Source organism: Chaetodon trifascialis, chromosome 18 (genome assembly GCF_039877785.1).
Source record: "Chaetodon trifascialis isolate fChaTrf1 chromosome 18, fChaTrf1.hap1, whole genome shotgun sequence".
Taxonomy (NCBI): Eukaryota; Metazoa; Chordata; class Actinopteri; order Chaetodontiformes; family Chaetodontidae; genus Chaetodon; species Chaetodon trifascialis.
In genome coordinates this window covers 14508922-14529783 of record NC_092073.1, presented here as the reverse complement: position 1 = coordinate 14529783, position 20862 = coordinate 14508922, and the positions used below count along the sequence as shown (strand labels likewise).

The following is a 20862-nucleotide window of genomic DNA, read 5'->3' as shown; positions in this document are numbered from 1 at the left end:
GTCTGTTTCCTGTGTACATTCCCAGTGAAGAGAAACGGGACAGTTTGGGAAAACTAACGAGAGGCCTGATGAGATGGGAAGCGCAGGATGACTCCTGGAGGTGTCATCAGGACCTGTTGAAGACAGGAGGCTTATGGGAGAGAATCATTACAAAGAGCCTTTTCTCTCTCTTCGGATGTTCCCCTGTGTGCTCACAGCATCAGAGACTGACTCTGTCTCTGGTCAGACCTTTTTAGGGGAAGTTCAGCGTTTGCTTGCCAGGAATTTGGTGTGTGTGCTTGTGTAGGTGTGTGTATTGGAAGCCTCTGTGCAGGAGATTTAACCCTATAATTATGAATTCCGGTTTAAAAGCGCCTCCTCTGTGCAGGAAGTATGGTAAAGGCACCATATCCTCCCTATAGGGTTGTCATGTTAAGAAGACGGCCAAACAAGGCTCTCTTTTTTCCCCTCTCTGCAGCGGCCTCTCTGCTTCCTCTCCATTGGCTAATTCTACGTCCATCTCTGCTGCTCTCTTGGTTTCTCACCAGCACATCACACACACAGCACATCCAGAGACTCAGGTGTTTTTTGGAGAGCTTGCCTGAGGGTGCCAAGCTGCTAGCGCACCTGTTACCTGCTGTCCTTAAACCATTTCACTGTTTCTTTTTATTCGGCCATCCTTGTTGAGACAGATGTATGACAGAGAAACACACACGTACTCAAAAAGACTGTTACGTTAATGAGCATACCTTCACAGTCTAGTGATTTACTACAGTGGGCTTTTTCGTGTGGAAGCTGTTGTTTGTGTCTCTGGCTTTGAATGGTCTTTGTCTCGTCTTTTCCATTTGTTAAGAACAGAGGATTCTTTTCACAGATGCTGCATCACAATGCCTTAAAAAACCTCGTACATGTGCAGAGTGATATCCCTATATGTTCAGTTTTTTCTTTGCACTACTAAATTTAATACGAAATTCTTGCATGCACAGTGTTTATTTGTGTGTTTGTTTGCCAACTCTCCAATCAGGACAACAAAGAAGATCAGTGAATCATCAGCAGACAAAAGAGGTAGTATGTCCAATAGACTCGGAGAAAGGCCTATTCATTCCTCCAGAGTTTATACTGGTGACCAGTGCCAGTGAACTCAGATTGGACCTTTTTCCATTGAGAGCAATAGATCTCACATCACAGCTAAAGCAATTGAACTTCAGTAGCAGAAGAAAGTTTAAAATTGTGCTGACAGATGTGCTATCGCATTTTCTTTTACTCCTTTGCTCCGGTACTTTAATTTCAGGGAGGTTCATGGTGTTCTACAGTCGAACCAATCGATCCACAGGGGCCTAAAATGGTTGTTTTGCGTGTAATACATCAAACAGGTCCCGTGTTCCTGCCCATCCCTCCAATAGTTTTAAATTGAATGCAATAGCAGATGTTTGAGGCTTGCTTTGCACTTGATTTAAACTAATTTCTGTAGCAGAGGAGCAGCTAGAGAGTTGTTTTTTTTTTAATCAGAGTAATTTGCTGCATCATTTTGCTCTTTTGGATCTGTTTAGGGCTCTTTTCCTCTGCGGGTGGGATTTGTATTCCCATCACAGCCCACTCTGCCGGGTGTGTGGCTGTGTAACGTGATGAACGGCATGCTTTTTCTCCCTTTGCGCTATCTTCGTTATCTTCATTGCTTTTCTTTTGACACATGCGCATGCTCTAGCTTGGCAAATGTACTGTACACACACTTTATTTTGAAGTGCAAGAATGTCCGCCATTGTCCTCCTGTTATATCATTGTTAGTTTACATGTTCGAGGAAGCAAGTGGCCTCTGTTTTTTCCCAGAGTCCTCCAGAGTTCATCTGTTTCAGTGACACGGAGATCAACATACACAGGGGCAGTGGTTAGCCTCTTGTCGATGATATCTTTCCAATCTGGTGAAGAGATGCTGGGGGGGGCAGCATTACATAATGTCCATTCACAAAGTGTCCTGAACTAGGTTGGCTTAGCACACACACTCTGTCGGCATGGAAACAACCCTGCAGCCACTCTTTTACCCCTCTCCCTTTCCTTTCCCACCAAAGTCCAGAGGATGCTGGGTTTAATTTCAACTTCCCCTCTCCTGAGCAAAAAGCATATTTCAGCAAACTGCAGTTATTGAGTGAGCTGTCACTCATGTTAGATTGAGGCACTTTTCCGCTCTGTCCGAGAACTGCTCAGTTGTAGGAAGTAGGTGATGGGAAGGCCTGTCATGTGGCCTGCAGGTCCGCTGGCTGAACCTGATTTCAGTGTCAGTGACAGTGATGATGAAGGTCGGGTTGTTATCACTTTTTTTTTTGAGTTTGAGCATTGCTGTGTCAGGCAGCACAGCCATGATTTGCCACGCCTGTGTTGCCCACAGCATGTGAGCCTGTGTTGATTAATGGCAGGTAAGGCCACATGCAGTGATTGGACCAATCTATTCATCACACCCATCTGCTCTGCAGAATAATGAAAACTTTAATGGGGTTTTAATGTGTAGCCTCCCCTCGGCCATCAGAATGGCAATCCAGGTGATTATACCTGGGCCTCGGGGAACAAAAACGACTTTCTCAGAGAGTTTTTTTTCCCCTTGTTGGTACATGATTAAGGATGGAAAATGCGTGTGCTGTGTGTCCAGCAAGTGGAGAAGTCTGAAGCAGAAAAGAGCAGCTTAATTCCCTCGCCCAAAAACAAATAGTGAGGTTGCTTAGATGCTCCAAATGAGTGGTGTGTGAGCGCGAGTGTGAGTGGATGCCATTTCGGAGATGAGTCTAACTTTCCGTGAACGGCCAATGGAAAGAACACTGAGAAAATCGCTGCTGTTGTCCAACTCTTTTATCCTCTTTGTCTTCTGAGTCCATCACTTTACCCCATCTTCTTTCCAAGCATCTTAGAAATATGCCAATGATTAAAAAAAACTCTATTTAAGTGTCAAAGAACAGACGTAAGCCCGCAAAGCTAGGACTCGTTCAGTATTTTCTGCCCGGTTCATGATGCCCGTCCATCTGTGGTCTGCAGAAAAGCGTGACGTGGATCACCAACAGCTCCTATTGAGCTTTACAATGCGAAAGCAAAGTCTGATTGTGATTCAATGGAGGCAGACATGACAGATTCCTGCTAGAAAGCACATCCAGTCCTAGGGAACAAAATGTGTCCCTCTGGAATTCAGTCGGTCGTTATTGAGTTTGAGGACAAAGACTGCAACCGTGGTGGATGATGGTGGAAACGTGTGCCTTAAAAATGAGTCATGGCTGAATCTTCAACCGTTCCTCAGCTACATTTCATCCTCTGGCTTGAAACTGCATCCCTCAACTTTAATTAGTTTCTAGTTAGTAATTATTACCATCACAGACAGAACTATCAATTCTCTCTTGCTCCCAAAGCTTTAAACTAGAGAACAGATGCTCCGCTCTGTGATGCAATCAAGAGACAAATCCTGGACGTGCTCCACTGACATTGAATTACAACACTGGGTTTATATGACTCAGACAATGCTAGATTGAAATGGCTTGTGCAAATGAGCGGTGCATTCATGTACATGCAGCGCTGTCAGGTACAGTACGAACCTGGAAATGGGCTCATATTCACAGTCACCCTGGGTACTGTTATCGTGGCCATAAATCCAGTCAGGTCCCCATTCACTGTCCGTGGAGCTGTTCCAGGATTAGTCTCTCAACAAGGCGGCCTCGTCGGCAGAGACATGTACGTTTCCACAAATCAAGTCGAAACCGTCCACAGAATAACACGAGCAGCGTCTCTAATGAGCCGTTCAGACGTTTGTGTGGTCTGTTGTCTGTGTGGTACACTTACCTTGAAAACTGCATGAAAGGTGTTCTACTCCTCTGCGCGCCAAAAGCACTATCTTATCTTTTGGGTGATAACACAATTTATTATCTGCATCTATCCAATCGATGTAGCGTTCCTTCGCTCCATTATGCCATGCGTTTTTTTCTTATCTTGCAAACTTCTGATAAGCATCTGCTGCATGGCTATATACCATGTAATTAGTGCTTTGCAGACATAGTGATTACTTCCTGTTGAATAGACTGATTGTAATAAAAATCATTATTAAAACTGAAGTGATAGCCTCCCTAATGAGCCCATGTTTGATGTTACTCATCAATGATAGGAAGCAGGGTTTTTGATGCAAATTAGCACCGCTTTTGCTCAGCTAAGGTCCTGTACTGTAAGCCCCGTCAGGCCTTAGCGAATGGCCTGTCGAAGTCTACTCCGTGTTTGTACATATTAGACTTGCTAATCAGATGCTAATGCTTGTGAGTGGCAGAGTTGCGAGGCAAGGCAGCTACAGAATGGTAATCAGCGTGGAGTTGGCTTACAACAAAGGGGCTGATTATTTAAGCCCTCCGTTTTTTTTTGTTTTTTTTCCAACCACAAGCCCGGATTCAAGCGCTCGCTTATACAGTTCCTTTTGAAGTGTTGTTTGACGTCAACACAGTGTGATTCAGATGATTTCAGTTATTTTTTCATGTCAGTGTGTTTTTCAACAGAGCATCACCTTCGTAATTAGCAAGAAATGGAGATTTTGCAACTGAGTTAGCCAAACCACCTTTCCATCTGTTCACAATTAATCAAGTGAAACTTTTCAACAAGCTTACTGTAGTCACGATCACTCACTTGGATCTCGGTGTTAAGGAATAATTCGTGGCTTGTCTGCTCATTAAAGTAAGCTGTTTACATGCTTTGTGGTTGCGTGATGTGAGCTCGCTCAGGTCAGGCTGCCTGCTGTGCTGCTGCACCGGGCGACAGATGGCATCGCGGCCCTCAGTGGGGCGATAAAGGGAAGCGCGCGTTAGGGTCAACTGCAAAGACAGATGTAACTTCTCACTGCACTCACAGCGGCTGTATGTATGAAACTGCCTTTCTGTGTGGCGTTTATGGAGCTGCTGCCGCTGGTTTGCGTCACGCTGTACCGTGAAATGAAGCTTTGTGCTGCTGAGGATTTTGTGCGTTGCACTGCAGCACCGTCTCTGCTCTCATTATGCTGTCTGTCATGTTGTGATGGTTTTCTCTGAGCAAGATCGGTGCGATCAGCGACAGGCCACTGATTGAGTCAGAATTAGAGCCTTGACAGCTGTGCTGCATTCTGGGAGTTCTGCTTTCTGACGGACGGATGTACACGTTTGGAATCAGACTTCCTCACTTTTATTTGGTTATTGTATCCTGAGTGTCATGAATCTTACTGCTGTGTTTTAGCAGGCAGGTTTGGCATTATAAAATCCAAGTGCACGCTTAATTTTACTTAGAGATCTCATCTCTGCTTTTATCTTACTTGATTTAGTGCCTTTTATGCTATTTGGGGGATAAATAAAGCAAGTTGTTTGACATGGGAAATGAAAACAAATGTCAGTAAGCAAAACCCACATCACACAAGTGTGTTTTTGTGATGTTATGCCAAGGACATTTTTCCCCGCTGCTTTACTTCAGTCTCATTCAGATTTGACAGCAGTACGAGCATCAGGGATGTTGTTGTTGCTGTCAGGGCTACTGAGTGCCATTCCTCTTGTACTTTATATTTTCTGAAAGTTTAGATTTTTAAGCCTTGCTTTGGATTTCATCATAGCTTCCCCCCAAAGTGAAGCGCATTACAGACATCAGTCAAAATCAATGTGTGATGCCGTCGGTTTGTTTTCCGCCGAGCTTTCTGCTGAAGATAGATTCCCGTCTGCCCAAACCGTATTCCACGCTTTGCACGCATGAACGTAAAGATTCTGTAAAAGCTCTCCCTCAGGCGGACTTCAGAAAATGACTAATTCGTCCTTAGTCACATTTTAAGAATACATTCAAAGCACACCTCCTTAATTTTCCCTTAAAGTGCCCTGAAGCATTAAGCGGGTTGTCGAGGGCTTGTGCAGCGAAGCAGCCTGGGAACCGTCGTCCTCAGGGACCGAAGAAAGTGCGGGCGCTTCCCATCCATCTCAATTCACACCCCCGTTGGCCTCTCCAACTCCCACCCCCACACACTTAACATTGCCTTTGAAATACCATGCTCTGCAATTATTATGTTTTTCTTCATCCAGTGCAAAGATTGAGTTTCGTGCGTATCGGGTGTCCATTGTGATGGTTACCAATTTGCTCTGGCAGCCAAGTGTTGCAGCTGCACTGGAAGCCTCAAATCTAGCCTCCTGTTTGTCCTGTTAAAGGTAGACGTGAGCAGACGCCAAAGCGTAATTTAATCCTGGGGCCACTTCAAAGGTGTTGACTGTTGCTTTTTCCTCTCTGCCCCGCTTCAGGTGTTTCTGCATCGCCTCAACCAGTACGCCGCCACCAAAATCGACAAGAACATCACCGAGGAGACTGTCAAGGTGAGGGTCAATCTGCGAGGCACGGTACTGCATAGCTCCGATTTGTAAAAGAAATATTAAGGGCAATTGACTTTTACTCTGTCTGCACACAGACCTTATTTTCATACAGTAACCTGATCCATGAAAAGGCCGGAAACTACATTGGGAACCATACAAAGTGGGTCTGTTGTTTGGGGTGCTCTTTCAACCTAAAATAGCCGAGTTCTGAATGGAGAAAGAAGTGGTGGGCGGTCCAGGAAGCAGCTGTAAATATAATCTATTTATAAATGATTCAGGCTGGAGGATAATAAAGGATGCTATCTCACACTGACGCTGTGACTGTTTTAGTGAGTTTGCTTGCTTTTGAAGGTAAATACGCATTCAGTGGATATTTACTGCGTGTCCAGTATTTTGGAACATGTCTGTCCGTGCTGTGTTTTGTTTGGGGACTTGCTGTGCAGAGAGGGGTTTGGATAACATGGGTCATTGTGGGGTTGGGCAGTGATGTCACCAGGCAGCTGAATGACATCCAATCCTTTGGAGCAGAAATGCACTTGCTGAATTTTACCAGATTTTGGCTGTCCTCAGTATCTCTAAAGATTATTTTTGCCTCGCAATATCCATAAAAGGTTTTCATCTTTTGATTTTATTCCACCCTCTTCTTTCTCCATCCAGAGCCAGTGCATTGTTTTGTCCTTTAATATCACCACAAAAATGACATAAAAGGGAGCAGAAGTCAACACCACATGAAGGCAAAGTTTCCATATGACAGATCTCAGAAATGTGCTCCTTTTTCCAACTTCTTTGATGAAATATCTTGAATAATGTTTGAAATTCAAATATTAGAGACATCTCAAGCCAAGACGCCCATTACAAAGAAACCTCACTCTTCATTCTGTGGCTTCAGAAATTCCCAGGCCACAAAAATGCAGCACATGCCAAATTATTGATTCGGGCAATCTCAGGAACGCCACTGGAGGAAAAAGCAGACATTCCAAGAAGTAATATACACACTTTATCTGACAATCCAGCGTCTGCGTGTCCCTTTTCTCCCTCAGGTTTTATTCTCCAACATCGAGGAGATTCTGGCTGTTCACAAGGACTTCCTGTCCATGGTGGAAGAGCTGCTCCAGCCTGACCCTCATGCTCACCATGAAATCGGGCGTTGCTTCTTGCACTTTGTAAGTAACACATGCTTCCACGCAGTCGCCGTTACTTTAGGCTTCCTCTCTTGCAAGTTGCAAGTTGTCATGTCACCACCTTGAAGTATCATGTCAGCATCTTGCCCGAGCTCTTACAGTTCATTTCTGCTTGCAGGACTTTCCCTGCTGCTTTACTCTCAGAGCTCGAACGCAGTTTTGCCCACGAGTGTGGCTGAAAATGAGAAGATGCGCCACATGTTATCAGTTTATCTCTCAGGATTACCCGCGATGAGGGGGTGCACATGTGCGATATGCTTCACAGGGCTCTGATATACTGCTCGCCCCTGCTATATATCACATTTCTTTGATGCCGAGCCTTGAGGCGCACTGGTATATAATAGGTTTCAAAGTGTAATAAATCTAACCATCCTTCTGTTGGGCTGAAGGCGAGCTCTCTGCCAGCAGGGCCCTGAAGTAGCATCAGGCTGCAGTTGGTACAGGTGAAAGAGAGCTGATCCAGCACTACAGATGGTGTAGTTAGGTTTATGATGAGATGACCTCATTGAGAAAATGGGATGTAATTCACAGCATAACTGAAAAGCCATGACTCATAGCCATAATTCAGTCATGAGCGACCATGTGAGTCTTTAGAGGTACGACTTGGATAAATTTTCTCCTTCTCTCCCCGCCTGTCTTTCCCTTATTCTGGAGCTTTTACCAACTTCTCCGTCTCCGCAGTGATTTGTTGATGCTCCGAAAGTTCCAAGAACAAATTACACAATCTAACTTTACTACAGAAACACAAATAGTCACGTAAGCCAGCTGGACAGTGGACCGCTCAAATCAAAATCCCTCTGCGATTCAGGCCTGCAAATTGGTTCACGTTGACTAAAGACTCCACTCCTCCCTTTTGGACTAGAGTAAAGTCAGTCCCCAAGGCCAAGAAATACTCTCTTTTGGTGTTCATAAACGTCTTGGAAAAACATGATTCAACAAGAAGGGCACACTCTTTCTGTTTTTCTAAGCGCCCCCCGCTTGTTGTTATGACAGTTATGTCTCTCCACATCACCAGCTTTGTCTCCTCTGGCAGATTAGCATGGCTGAAGACCGGGTACTATTTTCGCTGCAGTGACTTTGTAGTGAGTGATTTAAAGGCTGTGCGGTCTGGTCTCACTGCTGCCTCTCAAAGACAATGGAATATGAATGTCTTGAGGACTGCTTTGGTGGAAAGTTGTCAGTCATATGGCTGCAAGGCAGATGACAGGATACACACAGTACATGATGTATTTCATGATGAAGAGGAGAGTGAGGAGAAGAATACATACCCACTCTGAGTACTATCATTCTTTACAGCCCCACAGCTTTGTTTTACTTTGCTTCTCTCATTTTTCTTTATTTCTTTAGTCACTATTTCTGTCCTCCGTATTGCCCTATCTGGCTCAATTCCCTTCTTCACGCCCCTTTTTCTCTTTGGCTCTGTCGCCCTCTTTCTTTTAATCCTTAGCTGTAATTTGGCCCTCGTACTCCTCATGCACCCCTCTCACCTCGTCCCTCTCTGGCTCTTGCAGAGGAGCCGTTTCCAGATTTATGATGAATACTGTGGGAATCATGAGAAGGCCCAGAGGCTGCTGCTGGAGCTCAACAAGATCAGGAGCGTCCGGACATGTTTACTGGTGAGTGCACATAATGTCTAAAACGTACAGCCTAGGAAGATTAGTACTCATGTAGAAGTCAGAGTTACTATTTGAATCCATGCTAACACACAAACAGTGCATAGAAAATGTACACGTGTGACAGAATTTTAGCATTAAACCACCAAATTTTAACATCATCAGTAGTTGTGTGAGGATCTCTTTCTCTAGCTACAGCGTTCAACACCTCCGTGCTGAGATAAGAATATAGGGAAATTCTGAAACTGTACTTTCTCAGCCAAAATTCAAGTCCAAGTAGGGTCGGTAGTGCTCAGAGCTGCACTGCTGTGATATACTCTCTTATACATACAAACAGAGTCACCCACACATGTCAGCTGGACAGTGTAAAGCCCTGTACTTTATGTTCCAGTGTGTCTGACAGCTGATGTGACTCTGCCCCTTGTGTGGGCGGACTCCTTCTTCCTGTCCCGACACTCCGAGAGACTTTCACTTCCACAGGGGAGCATCGTGTTGCTCGAACAGAAGATGACTACATCCCCACACTGCTGGCTCGCTATATTCTGAGTGCGTGCATATGTTTGTGAGTGCATGTGTGTGCACTTTAAGAGATCAATTTTTTTCTTTTCCATTGCCTCTTACAGCTTGATGCTGTTTGCAGCCATATTTTTACTTCACTCACAGGCTTTGACAGCTTGTAATGCTAGTCCGTACTCCTTTGCCTCAGAGTGACGCACACTTGTATCACTTCACACTGTCACCCCTGTAAGACTTCCATGGAAACAGAGCACTTTGAAATCGAGATCTACAGCAGAGTTGCGCACCCAGAAGAGCCAGAGTATGACCACAGAATTACTTGTATTGATTGGCCGGTTCTTTGGTGAAGCATGTGACCTTGTTCTTAAGACTGTAATTGATGGTGTGAGAAAAGAAACACACGCACATGCACATGCTATACACACCATCAGAGAAGAGTGGCTGCAAGGGCTCTGTGTCTGATTTACTGTCCATGTGTTCCTTTAATGTAGGAAGCCAGAGGAGGCAAAGATATTAATTGACTTTGATTTAATGGGGTCTTTATAGCCTTGACCTTTCAGTGACCGAGCCTTCCATCAGAGCTATATGGGTCTCGCGTTACCCTCCAACGGACACTTAGCTGTGGGCTAATATACCTCAGGTCAACTCCCCGACCTTGCTATGACCAGGGTGGGGATATCCGCTAACCTCCACTAAACCCTTGGCCTACTGGCTGCTGTAACGTCTGGTTTATTGTTTACCCAGTAACTCAGCACCTCATGGAAATTGCAGGCGAAAGGGAGGTGAGAATGGACAAGCTGTAACTGACCACATGTAGGTAAGGGTCATCGGCCAAAGGCAAAGTTTGTCTCTTAGTTTGTGCAAAATCTAAATGGATGGCAGTGACTTCTTGTGCCACATTTGGCCAGTACAGTACAAAACCGATGACATTCCCGCCAGCCTCAGTTGTACTTTGCGCTAATTAGCAAATGCTATCATGCTAAACTCAATCTTGGAACCCATCAGCTATTGTCTGACGACAGTCAAGCCTCTGGAGGCAACGGCCAGTGTTTCGAGAATATTAGTGCAGCCAGTGGTTATCTAGACAATGGATATCCAGGCTAACGGCTAACCACCACCACACATTCTTATGGCCTCGTGCCTAGTTTTTCACATCTTTGATTGCCCCGCAGTAGATATGATCTAATAAAATCCTACAGGTGAGTTAAGGCAGTGACCAGCTTACTCCATCTTCACACACACAAAAACAACTGCAAAATACTGCTGATAAAACCATCTGGATGTTGTATCTTTCTTCTCTCCTCTCCTCTCTTCTCCTCTCCTCCAGAACTGCATGTTGCTGGGAGGCAGAAAAAACACAGAGGTCCCGCTGGAGGGTTACCTGGTAGCTCCTATTCAGAGGATCTGCAAGTACCCATTGCTGCTCAGAGTGAGTATGGTCTTGTGTGTGCTAACCATGTATTATGGAGATTCCACACCCTCGTGCCACCTCTGCAGGCCACCTTTTGCTCCCTTTTTTTATCCACCACCACCTAGTCATTAGTTAGGGCTGTCTGGTCCTATTCACATCAACCTCTCCCTCGCTAATGAAACACTGGTCTCACATTCTGACATGTCTCTGCTTTGGTTCCTCAGCAGAACCACATCGTAGCAATAACACAAGACCTATCATCACCTCTCCTGCTCAGCTGCTCGTTCAGACACTTTGACTGGGCCCATTCATACCTGCTCTCTCTCAGTTGTTAGTTTTGAAATTTCCATCTCCCAACGTGAGCGAAATGAAATACACTTTCAAAGGCTTGTTTGAGTTGGTGATCTGAGCTGTCCCATCTCATCCATCTTGTTATGATCTATTAATTCACCCAGGCGTTCTCTAAACAGCCACCAGTGCAGGCACAGAGATGTAATAATAATAAGGGGGTAATCTGACGCTCTGCCATTTGAAGTCTTCCAGCTGCCAGGGCCTCCTCCTCGAAAATGACACAGATATCCATCACTGGCTGCAGATATATCCAGAACAGTGTAAATCAGCCCTATAGTAGCTGGCATGCTGGAACATAGTGTTCAGACTATAGATGCATAGATTGCCATTGCTTTTGTCAGAACATTGCATGCAATAACAGGGGTTTTTATCCACTAAACTAAAATATGTCTCTATTTTTGTGTATGGTTTACACCTGCAGGAGCTGCTGAAAAGGACCCCTAAGAAGCACAACGACTACGCCCTGGTGCAGGAGTCTCTGCAGGTGATGAAGGCCGTGTGCTCCAGCATCAACGAAGCCAAGAGACAGATGGAGAAATTGGAGATTTTGGAGGAATGGCAGTCCCACATCGAGGGCTGGGAGGTGGGCCTCGACTAAACCGTGCACACTGTGTTGAATGACTTAATCTCATCCAATAAGTTCAACTTAAACGGCTGCATCGACTTCTTGCTGTGCTGTCAGTGTTAGCTTTTAGGGTTTTTTGTTGCCTTTAACACACAACTGAGTTTTCCCCCCGCCAAAGCTTAAAGTCATGACTTATTGAAAGCCACTTAGCCCTATGCCAGCAATTCAACAAGAATTCCAAGTGGCGTGACTTTTGTAGCCTTTTAAGCTTTCTTGTTCTGTCGGGGAACAATGACTTGTATTCACAATGGCCAAATTCTTTCTGCCTGGATGAGCCTATTGCCTGTTGTTAAAGCCGTCTTGCTTTAGGGTGACTGATCCAATCATCATCAGGTAGAGCAGACTTCATGGTCTTCAGGGTTGCATGTGGATTTGTTATGGGATGCCTCAGCAGGGGGTCAGTGATGGCAGGAAAGACAAAACTGTGGTGATAATTGCAAGACAAGAGACCAGGATGCTAATGGACTTGGCTTCATGCAGAAAGGGCTGAAAGGCTTCCTGGACACCGGCAGACACATTGCCGGTGTTGATACAGCTTCTTACCGAGGTGCAGGCAGTAGTAGACTGTTGTTTCCTAATAAACATCAGGCTGTTAACTCAGACATGAGTAAGACAAGATGCAAGCACGATTAGACTTCCTTGCGTGTGACCGAGATGTTCAAGTTTCTGTGAATGTGTTGTTTTTGGTTCAGTGTTGTTCCAGGATTAGCAGGACATTAAGAAAGGCTTTTAGTAAGTTTGTTTTGCTTCCTAGTAAAATATACTACAGGAGCATAAAAAAAAACCATCTTGAAGCCATTAATGTATAAAAACCTCAAGGATTCTAATGGATTTAGACAGAAAAGCTAAAAAAATATGTTACACGCTTATTAATCTCAATATGAGGTCACAAAATAAATACAGCAGGTTTTAGGTGAACTGTATATATTCACACATAAACACACACACACACACATACACACACACAGTCTAAGAATAGTGTGATCAGAACGAGGCTCAGTGCTGGGTGGGGTGACATGTCTTGTACTCAACACGGTCCTGGCTGCAGCTACTCTGCGGTTTCCCCTCAGCACTTTTATTAATTGTAAACATTAGCTCATTCTGGAGCAGGACCCTCTGACTGCTGCACGCCAGGCTCTGTAGCTCTAAACTAAGGAGCTCTGGAACGATGGAGAAGAGAACAGAGAAGTGGAAAGGAGAACAGGGAGAGAGAGCTGAGTGATGGTTGCATCTCGCAGCTCTGTGTGGGTGTTTGAGGAATGACGGAGGGATGAGGAGTGATTGTGAGAGCTGCTGTTTTTTTCCGTTGCTGCTCCTCCGCCCGGGCTGATTGCTTGTTAGCGCTGACCTGCTCCACAGCTGGCTGCCCTTGGGGCATCCTGGCAGGTTCACCTCGCGTGGGAGAGACAGGGCGATGGCCTGCCGAGGCCACCATGGTGACGACTGCCAGCGTTTGTCAGGGCGGTGATTGCCAGTTGGTTAGCGTTTGCAAGTGTCTGTGTTTTGTCACTGTGCACCATAGAAATATTTTAATTTTAGAGCAGCGGGTAGTCATTTCCAGTTGTGTTTCACTTCACATTCTGTTCTCTTGTGCAAGTTTAATTAGTGTTCTTAAAGTCTACTTGAGTTGTGGCGTGTGCTTGATTTGGCTTCTTCAGTTTAAATAATTTCAGTAAAATTCTCTCATCTCTTCAGCTAATTAACAAATAGCACTTCAGAGTTCAACACAAACTTTTCTCCCATGCTTTTCCTTTAATTAATGGCGTATCCTGCTATGTCAGTCCTAATTTTTTTTATCCTTCTGTGCAGTTGTTATGTCTGGCAGTTGTCTGACTATAAAAATAGAGGGTTGAAATTTAGATGAAACAGATGACTGAGGGTTTAAAGTGTTGTTTAAGTTTTAGACTGAGTACACCCTCTGTGGAGCTTTGGCTTGGAACAAGATTGATGTGAGGAAAGATAGAAAAATGGTGTAGAGAAAGAGAGAAAGGCTGCACAAAGAGAAGTAAATGGGCAGGGGGTTCTGTTAAAAGTGCCTCACACACAAAAGGGAAGTGTTGGCTCTTCCATGAAGGAAATGCAGCTCTGTAGTCTGAACCAGTGTGATGCTGCAATTGGCCCCTTCAAGTGACCAAGACAAGTTTCCATGTCTGGTGTGCACACATTCACTGGCTGCAAATTAGTTTAACATCTGGTCATGGGCTGGGAGTTAAAAGGCCCTGAAAGAGCTGAGGACTAAATTAAAAAAAAAATGTGGAGGAAGGAATGAAAGAGATAGAGGAATAGACTGGGGAACGAAGAGGAGGGAACAGAGTGAGAGACGATCGGCAGAAGGGAAGGGAGGAGGATAAAAAGGGCGAGGAGAGAAAGAGGGAAAAAGCGGGATAGGTTTTGGCCCGCTGATGTCTCCAGCAGGAGGAAATGCTTAGCACATTTTCCGGCTCTGTGCGCATGGGAGTTATTTTTAGCTCTGAAGGGTCGATCAAACGTGGTACATAAATTCCCAGAGCAGGCAAGGTAAGGGAAAAGACAGCACACTTTATCACTTGCAGCAGGAACCCCGAGCAATGTGGTGGCCAGGCGCGACAATGCAACACATAGTTTGACTGGACGGGATGTTATTCTATAGAAGCCATTAACGGCTGCGCATGTTAAACTCCCACAGCAATCTGCTCTGAGGAAGCAGGGAGTGTTTTTACAGACCCCTGAGAGAGGGAACAGGAAAGGCTGGGCTTTGTAATCCCTCCTCCTGTTCAGACAGATGTGTGAATATTGAGTAGTATAGAAATAATTTGCAGAAACTTTCTAAAAAAAGATGATTTGCTGCCTGGAATAACTTCTTTTTTTCTGCGTTAATCTGTGTCCCAGCATCTGCTTCACCCTTCTATCTTTCCTGTTTGACCTTTTGTCCACATGTCCGTCTGCAGGGCTCCAATATCACCGATACATGCACGGAGATGCTCATGCACGGCGTCCTCCTGAAGATCTCAGCTGGAAACATACAAGAGAGGATTTTCTTCCTGTTTGACAAGCTTCTGGTCTATTGCAAGAAGAAAAACAGGTGTCTTGAACCCTCTTTTATTCATTACTCTACAGACAAAATCCACAAAGCAGGAGATGAATTTAAGATCTCATTACAGTGTATATTTTTTAAGAGACAGAATAAAAATATTGTTTATGCTAATTTTAAAGTTCCCTCCGTCTCCGTACTCCTACAGAACATTTAGAGCGCGGACCTTATAAATAATTCACCGCGCCAGTTCCTTTTGTTTTTTTGTAAAAGAAAAAGGAGCAGTGCACTGTGGGAAGCATTTTAGGGGTTTTTTGTGAGGGAGTTAAAAGAAAAGTTATGCAGTCAAGGAGACACGTGAGAAAAGGATTTGGGAGGTTTTTTAACTTGGGGAAATGGGGACATGTGATTAGTCCGACTGCCGTCTGTGGACTCGTGTGCTTTTTCGAGTAGGTTTATCTTTCAGGTAGTTCATATGGAAATAAACCAAATACTGACAGTTATTATGATCAGTGCAAGCTGAGTCTTGCTGATTGCCGACCATTGTTGTGCTTCTGCCTGCAGAACACTTGATGAATAGTCTGCTCTGTATAAACCAGCTTCTATCTCGCCACATCTGTGCTGCTCACACTGAGCTACTGATGCAACGGCTCCTACGTCCATTGTAGGTGTAACTTTTGTTTGCCCACCACCGACCAAGCTGCCACCTGCTTGGATTTGCTTTTACTGTACGAGCCATATACAGTGTAGCGTCTGCAGGTAGTACATAAAAACAGATCCATTCACAGATGAAAAACAGAGAATCAAATGTGTTGCCCTGACCTTAAATTCAGTAACTTGCATCTAAATTAGACACATACAGCTCCCTTACACACGCACACAAAACAGATGATCATGATTAGTCCCTGAATGAACTGCGAGTGAGACTGATTAGGCATTAGGTAATAACATGAAATGATCAAAGCTCATTGGCTAATCCTTGTGGTTGCTTCTCTCCATCCAAGGCGCTTAAAAAACAGCAAGACGGCCACGGAGGGTCCTCGCTACCTGTTCAGAGGGAGGATCAACACAGAGGTGATGGAGGTGGAAAATGTGGATGATGGCACGGGTGAGCAGCCCTCTTAAAAGACACATTTATGTTGGACAAATAAGTGTTTACGCAGCAAGATTTTCTTTCTCTTTTTGTGCTCACTCGCGCTCAGATCCTCATTTTTTATTTCAGCGCTCCTGGCAGCAGGGGCTTAAAAATGTGCCATAATAACCCACTCAGGAACGTTGACAACATAGTCCTTGGCCTGAGCTGGTGCACAACTGTGTGATTTTAGACTTGGATCGCCGATGGAAAAATAAGATTTACCTACAAACATTTTTTCAGACATCTATAGTTACATATCCTTGGGGCCGTGCTGCTGCTGCTGGTACTTGGTGAACTCGAGCGCTTGTGTCTCTTGGCCTCACATAGCCACTGATTATCATTTATATTTGTAGAAGCCATCATTTCCTCTCCAGCAGACCTAGATGGGCAGTAATATTGGGTGTTTTTGGTGAGAGATGGATGGGTTTAGGTCTGGAGAGGGAGGATAAACACGTGAGGCAGGCGGTGGTGCAGTAACTCTTGGGTGTTCTGCACCACAGGCGGGAGATCTCAATCTGAGATCCAGGGCGACAGGAGTATTTTAGCTTAGATTCCTACGTAATGAAAGCGCCGTGACTTTTTCCCAGGCGCACACTTGCTGCCTGAGGTTGAAAAACGCCCTCGAGGCATTCCATATAAAGAACACCACACTGTAGATGCTTTTAGACGTGATTGTAATTGATGATTGTAATGGTTTGCTTTTTGTTACACCCTTAGAGGGAGAAAGTCAGGGGTCAGATGAGGAGGCATTGGAAATGGATGGAAATAATGACAGAGATTCAGCTAACGGTCAAGAGTTCACCTCCATTCACTTCAGGTTTTAACGTCTATATGTGAGCGTAGGTGGCGAATCACAAGTATCCTTCAGCTCTGTGGGAGTGTGCTGGAGACTCAGTAGTTAATAATGCTGATGGATGGCTCTTCTTCTGTATGTGTGTCCCCTCGTTTATCTCGTTAAAGGAGAAGAGCGATAATCAATGAAGCACTCGATAGAGAGGCACTAGAGCTGGGGAAAAATGAGTCCAGAGAGAGTGTTTGCACAAAGACGGAGTAAATTATTCTCACTAGTTTTATAATAGATGTTGTTTTGGGAAAATAGGCCGCGCACTAGTGTATAAGAAAGCCTCAGGTCATCAGATAATGTGTCTGTCTTTCTCCTGCCCTAGTGTTGCCATCACAACGCTATTTGCTGCGTTGCTTCGAAGTGAATCATTGGACTTGTGCCTCATGTTATTGCTGTGTTTTATGTGGTAACCCCTGTTTACCGTGAAGCCGACTTCCCAACAACTCTGTTTACAGTGTCATGATCAGGGCGACCACTAATTGACAGCCCTTCCCTTCATATGTGAAAAGTCTGAGCCTTAATGAGTCAAAAAAAAAAAAAAAAGCGGATTGATGTTGTTCCACCCCTCGCGAGGAGAGGACTTTCTGAAACTAGTAAGGTCAAACTGGCTGTGCTCTCCACCTCTGTCTCACAGCTGACTACCACAGCAGCGGGAACATAGTGAACAACGGCTGGAAGATCCACAACACGGCCAAGAACAAGTGGTTCGTCTGCATGGCCAAGACCCCGGAGGAGAAGCAGGAGTGGCTGGAGGCCATCATGAAGGAGAGGGAGCGCAGGAAAAGTAAGGAGGCGCTTCAGCGTATCAGTATCTGGGTGGGGGTCGGTTCGCTTAGTGGAAACTCATTTCCCTTCTGTTTTTTATTTCTCATGTGTGTTGAATCAAATAACTGAGAATATATGCTGCGTTTGGGAAAATCAATACAGAACAATTTAACCTGAATAATTGAAAAAGTGAGTCCACATTAGTTGTGGGATCTGGAATAGAACGAAAAAGCAAGCAATGCAGCAATATTGTGTGCCTTTGCGAGCAGATTTAAGGGTTTATTAAATAGAATATCAGGTTGTCAGTCCTACAATCGCGTACAGTCGGTTTTTACTTTATCCATTTTGAGACATTTGAGACAAACTCCTCATAGTGTGTCTTTAACCCTGCCGAAGCAGCACAGACACTGCTAATTATCTTATGAAATAAGGAGATATTAATCTGATGCCACACCTAGTCTTGGAGCTGAGTGTAACGATTACCGAAGCCACGACATTGACAGGCTTGTTGCTCCCTCCCCCCCTCCGTGCTGTATAGGTCTGAGGCTTGGCATGGAGCAGGATACGTGGGTGATGGTATCAGAGAAGGGAGAGAAGCTCTACCACCTCATGACCAAGGGCAACCTCATTAAAGACCGGAAACGCAAGCTCACCACCTTCCCCAAGTGCTTCCTGGGAAGGTAAGAGTCTCGATGCTAGGCTCCATGCTTTATTTTGTCCAGCTATGAGGATGCTGAGCGTTCGGTCTGAGTTAGCTCTGTAACTGTGAGGGAGTGAGTGAATGTCAGAGTGGATGACTGAGCGTCCGATATAAACCACAATGAATATCTAATATTAAATTCTTTGTATTCTCAGATGTATAGGTCTTTATGTTTGGTGTAAAGTAGGTAGAGAGGCCTTGTACAGCGTTAAGTAATATTAGTGGCTACAATATCTTCAGAGCAGATTACACACAACACTTTTGTAATATAGATCCTCATCCCTGCTTTCATTTTGAAATTGGCTGGGACTTCTAAAGACAGCAGCTGGGAAGAAGAAAGCGGTGGCACTTTTTGTTCAGGAGACTGTGTGTTATGAATATCTACACTCTCAGTCATGGGAAAATCAAATCCAGCCAGATTTAGCCCATGAATCTTATTTAAGGATTATTGGTGTGGTGTCTGGGGACGGATCGGCCATCGAATGCCAGTCGTAAATCACAGGAGATATCCCTGTGCGGCTCAGCTGACTGCTTTCTCCCTCACCCATGTTAGATTACAATAAGCTCTCTGCTGAGGAATCCATGAGGTAACTGCAGCAGAGGGCCCATTATGCCAGAGGGCACATATGTGTGTGTGTGTGTGTGTGTGTGTGTGTGTGTGTGTGTGTGTGTGTGTGTGTGTGTGTGTGTGTGTGCACTTGTAACATGTTCGTCGTCTCTTTGTGTCCTTGAGTTCTCACAGCCATGCCAGAGCACTTTCCGTGTTTACTTCTAATGAGTCTAAACATGTCAGTCTGTCCTCCCTTTGCTGATAGGTGAGGATATTTACTGTAAAGGGTGCTTTGCTCAAAATCCCATCCTTGAGCTATTTTAAGCATGCATGAGTTGATGCCCTCATTTCAGTATTTTCCTTTCATCATATAAGATGTAGAAGTCTTGCTGTCACATCAGTTTGCCAGGTTTTCGTGCAAAGTTAATCAGTGAAAAAGGCAGTTTGAACTGAGTTTGCCCAGGATTTAATCCTGTCCAGGGAAACTCTTTTTTACATTTAAAATCTTGAATTATGGATCTCGTGCAATCTACTTCAAAATCCAGTATATAGGGCGCACACACTTTTACTCCAATCACTCATACCTGTGAGAACCAGAACCATGTGATCCTCAAACTACCTTAATATTCTTATAATAATAGCTTTTGCTACATTTAGGCCTAGCATCCATGCCGCTGGTTTTAGAAAACGATGACACATTCACCCATGTTCCTGATTGGATCTTTTTGGTTATAATGTGACCTTACCTGATTTGTCACACACCTATCGCATGACTCTTCTCTGGAGGGAAAACAAACAACATCGATCTTGACTACAGTGTGCGTGAAACGGTGCTAACATGCTCATCTGGATGGAGATTGTTTTAGTTTTAAAACAGTGTGTTAAAACGAAAACATATTCGTGTGGATGTAGCCATCGTGAGACTGAGAGGGTGACAAAGCTGGGTCAGGATATTAAAATCTGCAAACATCTGCCTGCAGCCAAAAGCTCTGTGTTTGAAAATGAAAATGGTATGTGATGGACTTTTTCTAGAATGATGCACACTATGCAGCTTAAACAGGGTTGGAAATTAGGTATTTTTACAAGACTGTCTTGGGTGGATGTTATTTAAACCGTGCTCCTTTCTTGACTCTTGAAATCCCATCACAAATTTCCCTTGTGAATGCCCCGCCACAATTTCAGGATGACCCATGTTTTCCATTTGTTTTAAATTTTTACAGAGATGTTTTGACTGGTAATAATCACACTGAAAATCACCCGAGCTTAAACAGTCATCTCAAAATCCCTGTTATTTTTAAAAGCATGGAGAGAAAAAAAAGAAACAACAACCAAAAAGTCCAATTGGACATAGTTGTGGCCATGTTATATCACATGGTGGTTTGGAATGAGGGGTTACTTTCTCCTTTGGTCCGCGCAGACAACACCAGATCCTTCGCGGTCTGGAGGAGGAATGGATCTGTCAGCTAAAAAGATTAAAAGGATCAAATGTTGGTCATATGTGGGCACCTCGTTGAGTCTGAACAGATCGTATGGTGAGAAAGCAGCTCAGGGAAGCTCCCGTTGGAAACCTATCCTTCTATATACAACTTGGCCAGCACCTGGGTGACCACTTGTGGGTGAAAAGACATCTCTAGCCCCTCTATACTTCCTCTGTCTGAGATGACTTTGGAGATGATTACATGTAGGCGTAATTGGTGAATTGGAACCAGCATGGTATGTGTCTGATGAAAGCCACATTGCCTATGGCTTCAAGTCAGCCCACTCCCTCCATTGTGAAATGCTTTGCCTTTCTTCTCTTTCCACGCCTCCTCTTTCTCCTTTTGATTTTTTTTTTTTTTTAGGCTGAAGGCTATTTTTGG

At 44.5% G+C, this 20862-nt stretch overlaps 1 protein-coding gene across 1 annotated transcript in view; it reads left to right on the top strand.

Moving 5' to 3' along the window:
- Nucleotides 1-20862, top strand: part of prex2 (phosphatidylinositol-3,4,5-trisphosphate-dependent Rac exchange factor 2) — an 85017-nt gene that overhangs the window by 9353 nt on the left and 54802 nt on the right. Inside the window, exons 2-10 of the mRNA XM_070986205.1 lie at nucleotides 6234-6305; nucleotides 7343-7465; nucleotides 8995-9099; nucleotides 10940-11041; nucleotides 11796-11957; nucleotides 14927-15060; nucleotides 16014-16117; nucleotides 17623-17772; nucleotides 18292-18433. Coding sequence (XP_070842306.1) covers nucleotides 6234-6305; nucleotides 7343-7465; nucleotides 8995-9099; nucleotides 10940-11041; nucleotides 11796-11957; nucleotides 14927-15060; nucleotides 16014-16117; nucleotides 17623-17772; nucleotides 18292-18433 — 1094 coding nt within the window. The remainder of the gene's footprint in view (nucleotides 1-6233; nucleotides 6306-7342; nucleotides 7466-8994; nucleotides 9100-10939; nucleotides 11042-11795; nucleotides 11958-14926; nucleotides 15061-16013; nucleotides 16118-17622; nucleotides 17773-18291; nucleotides 18434-20862) is intronic.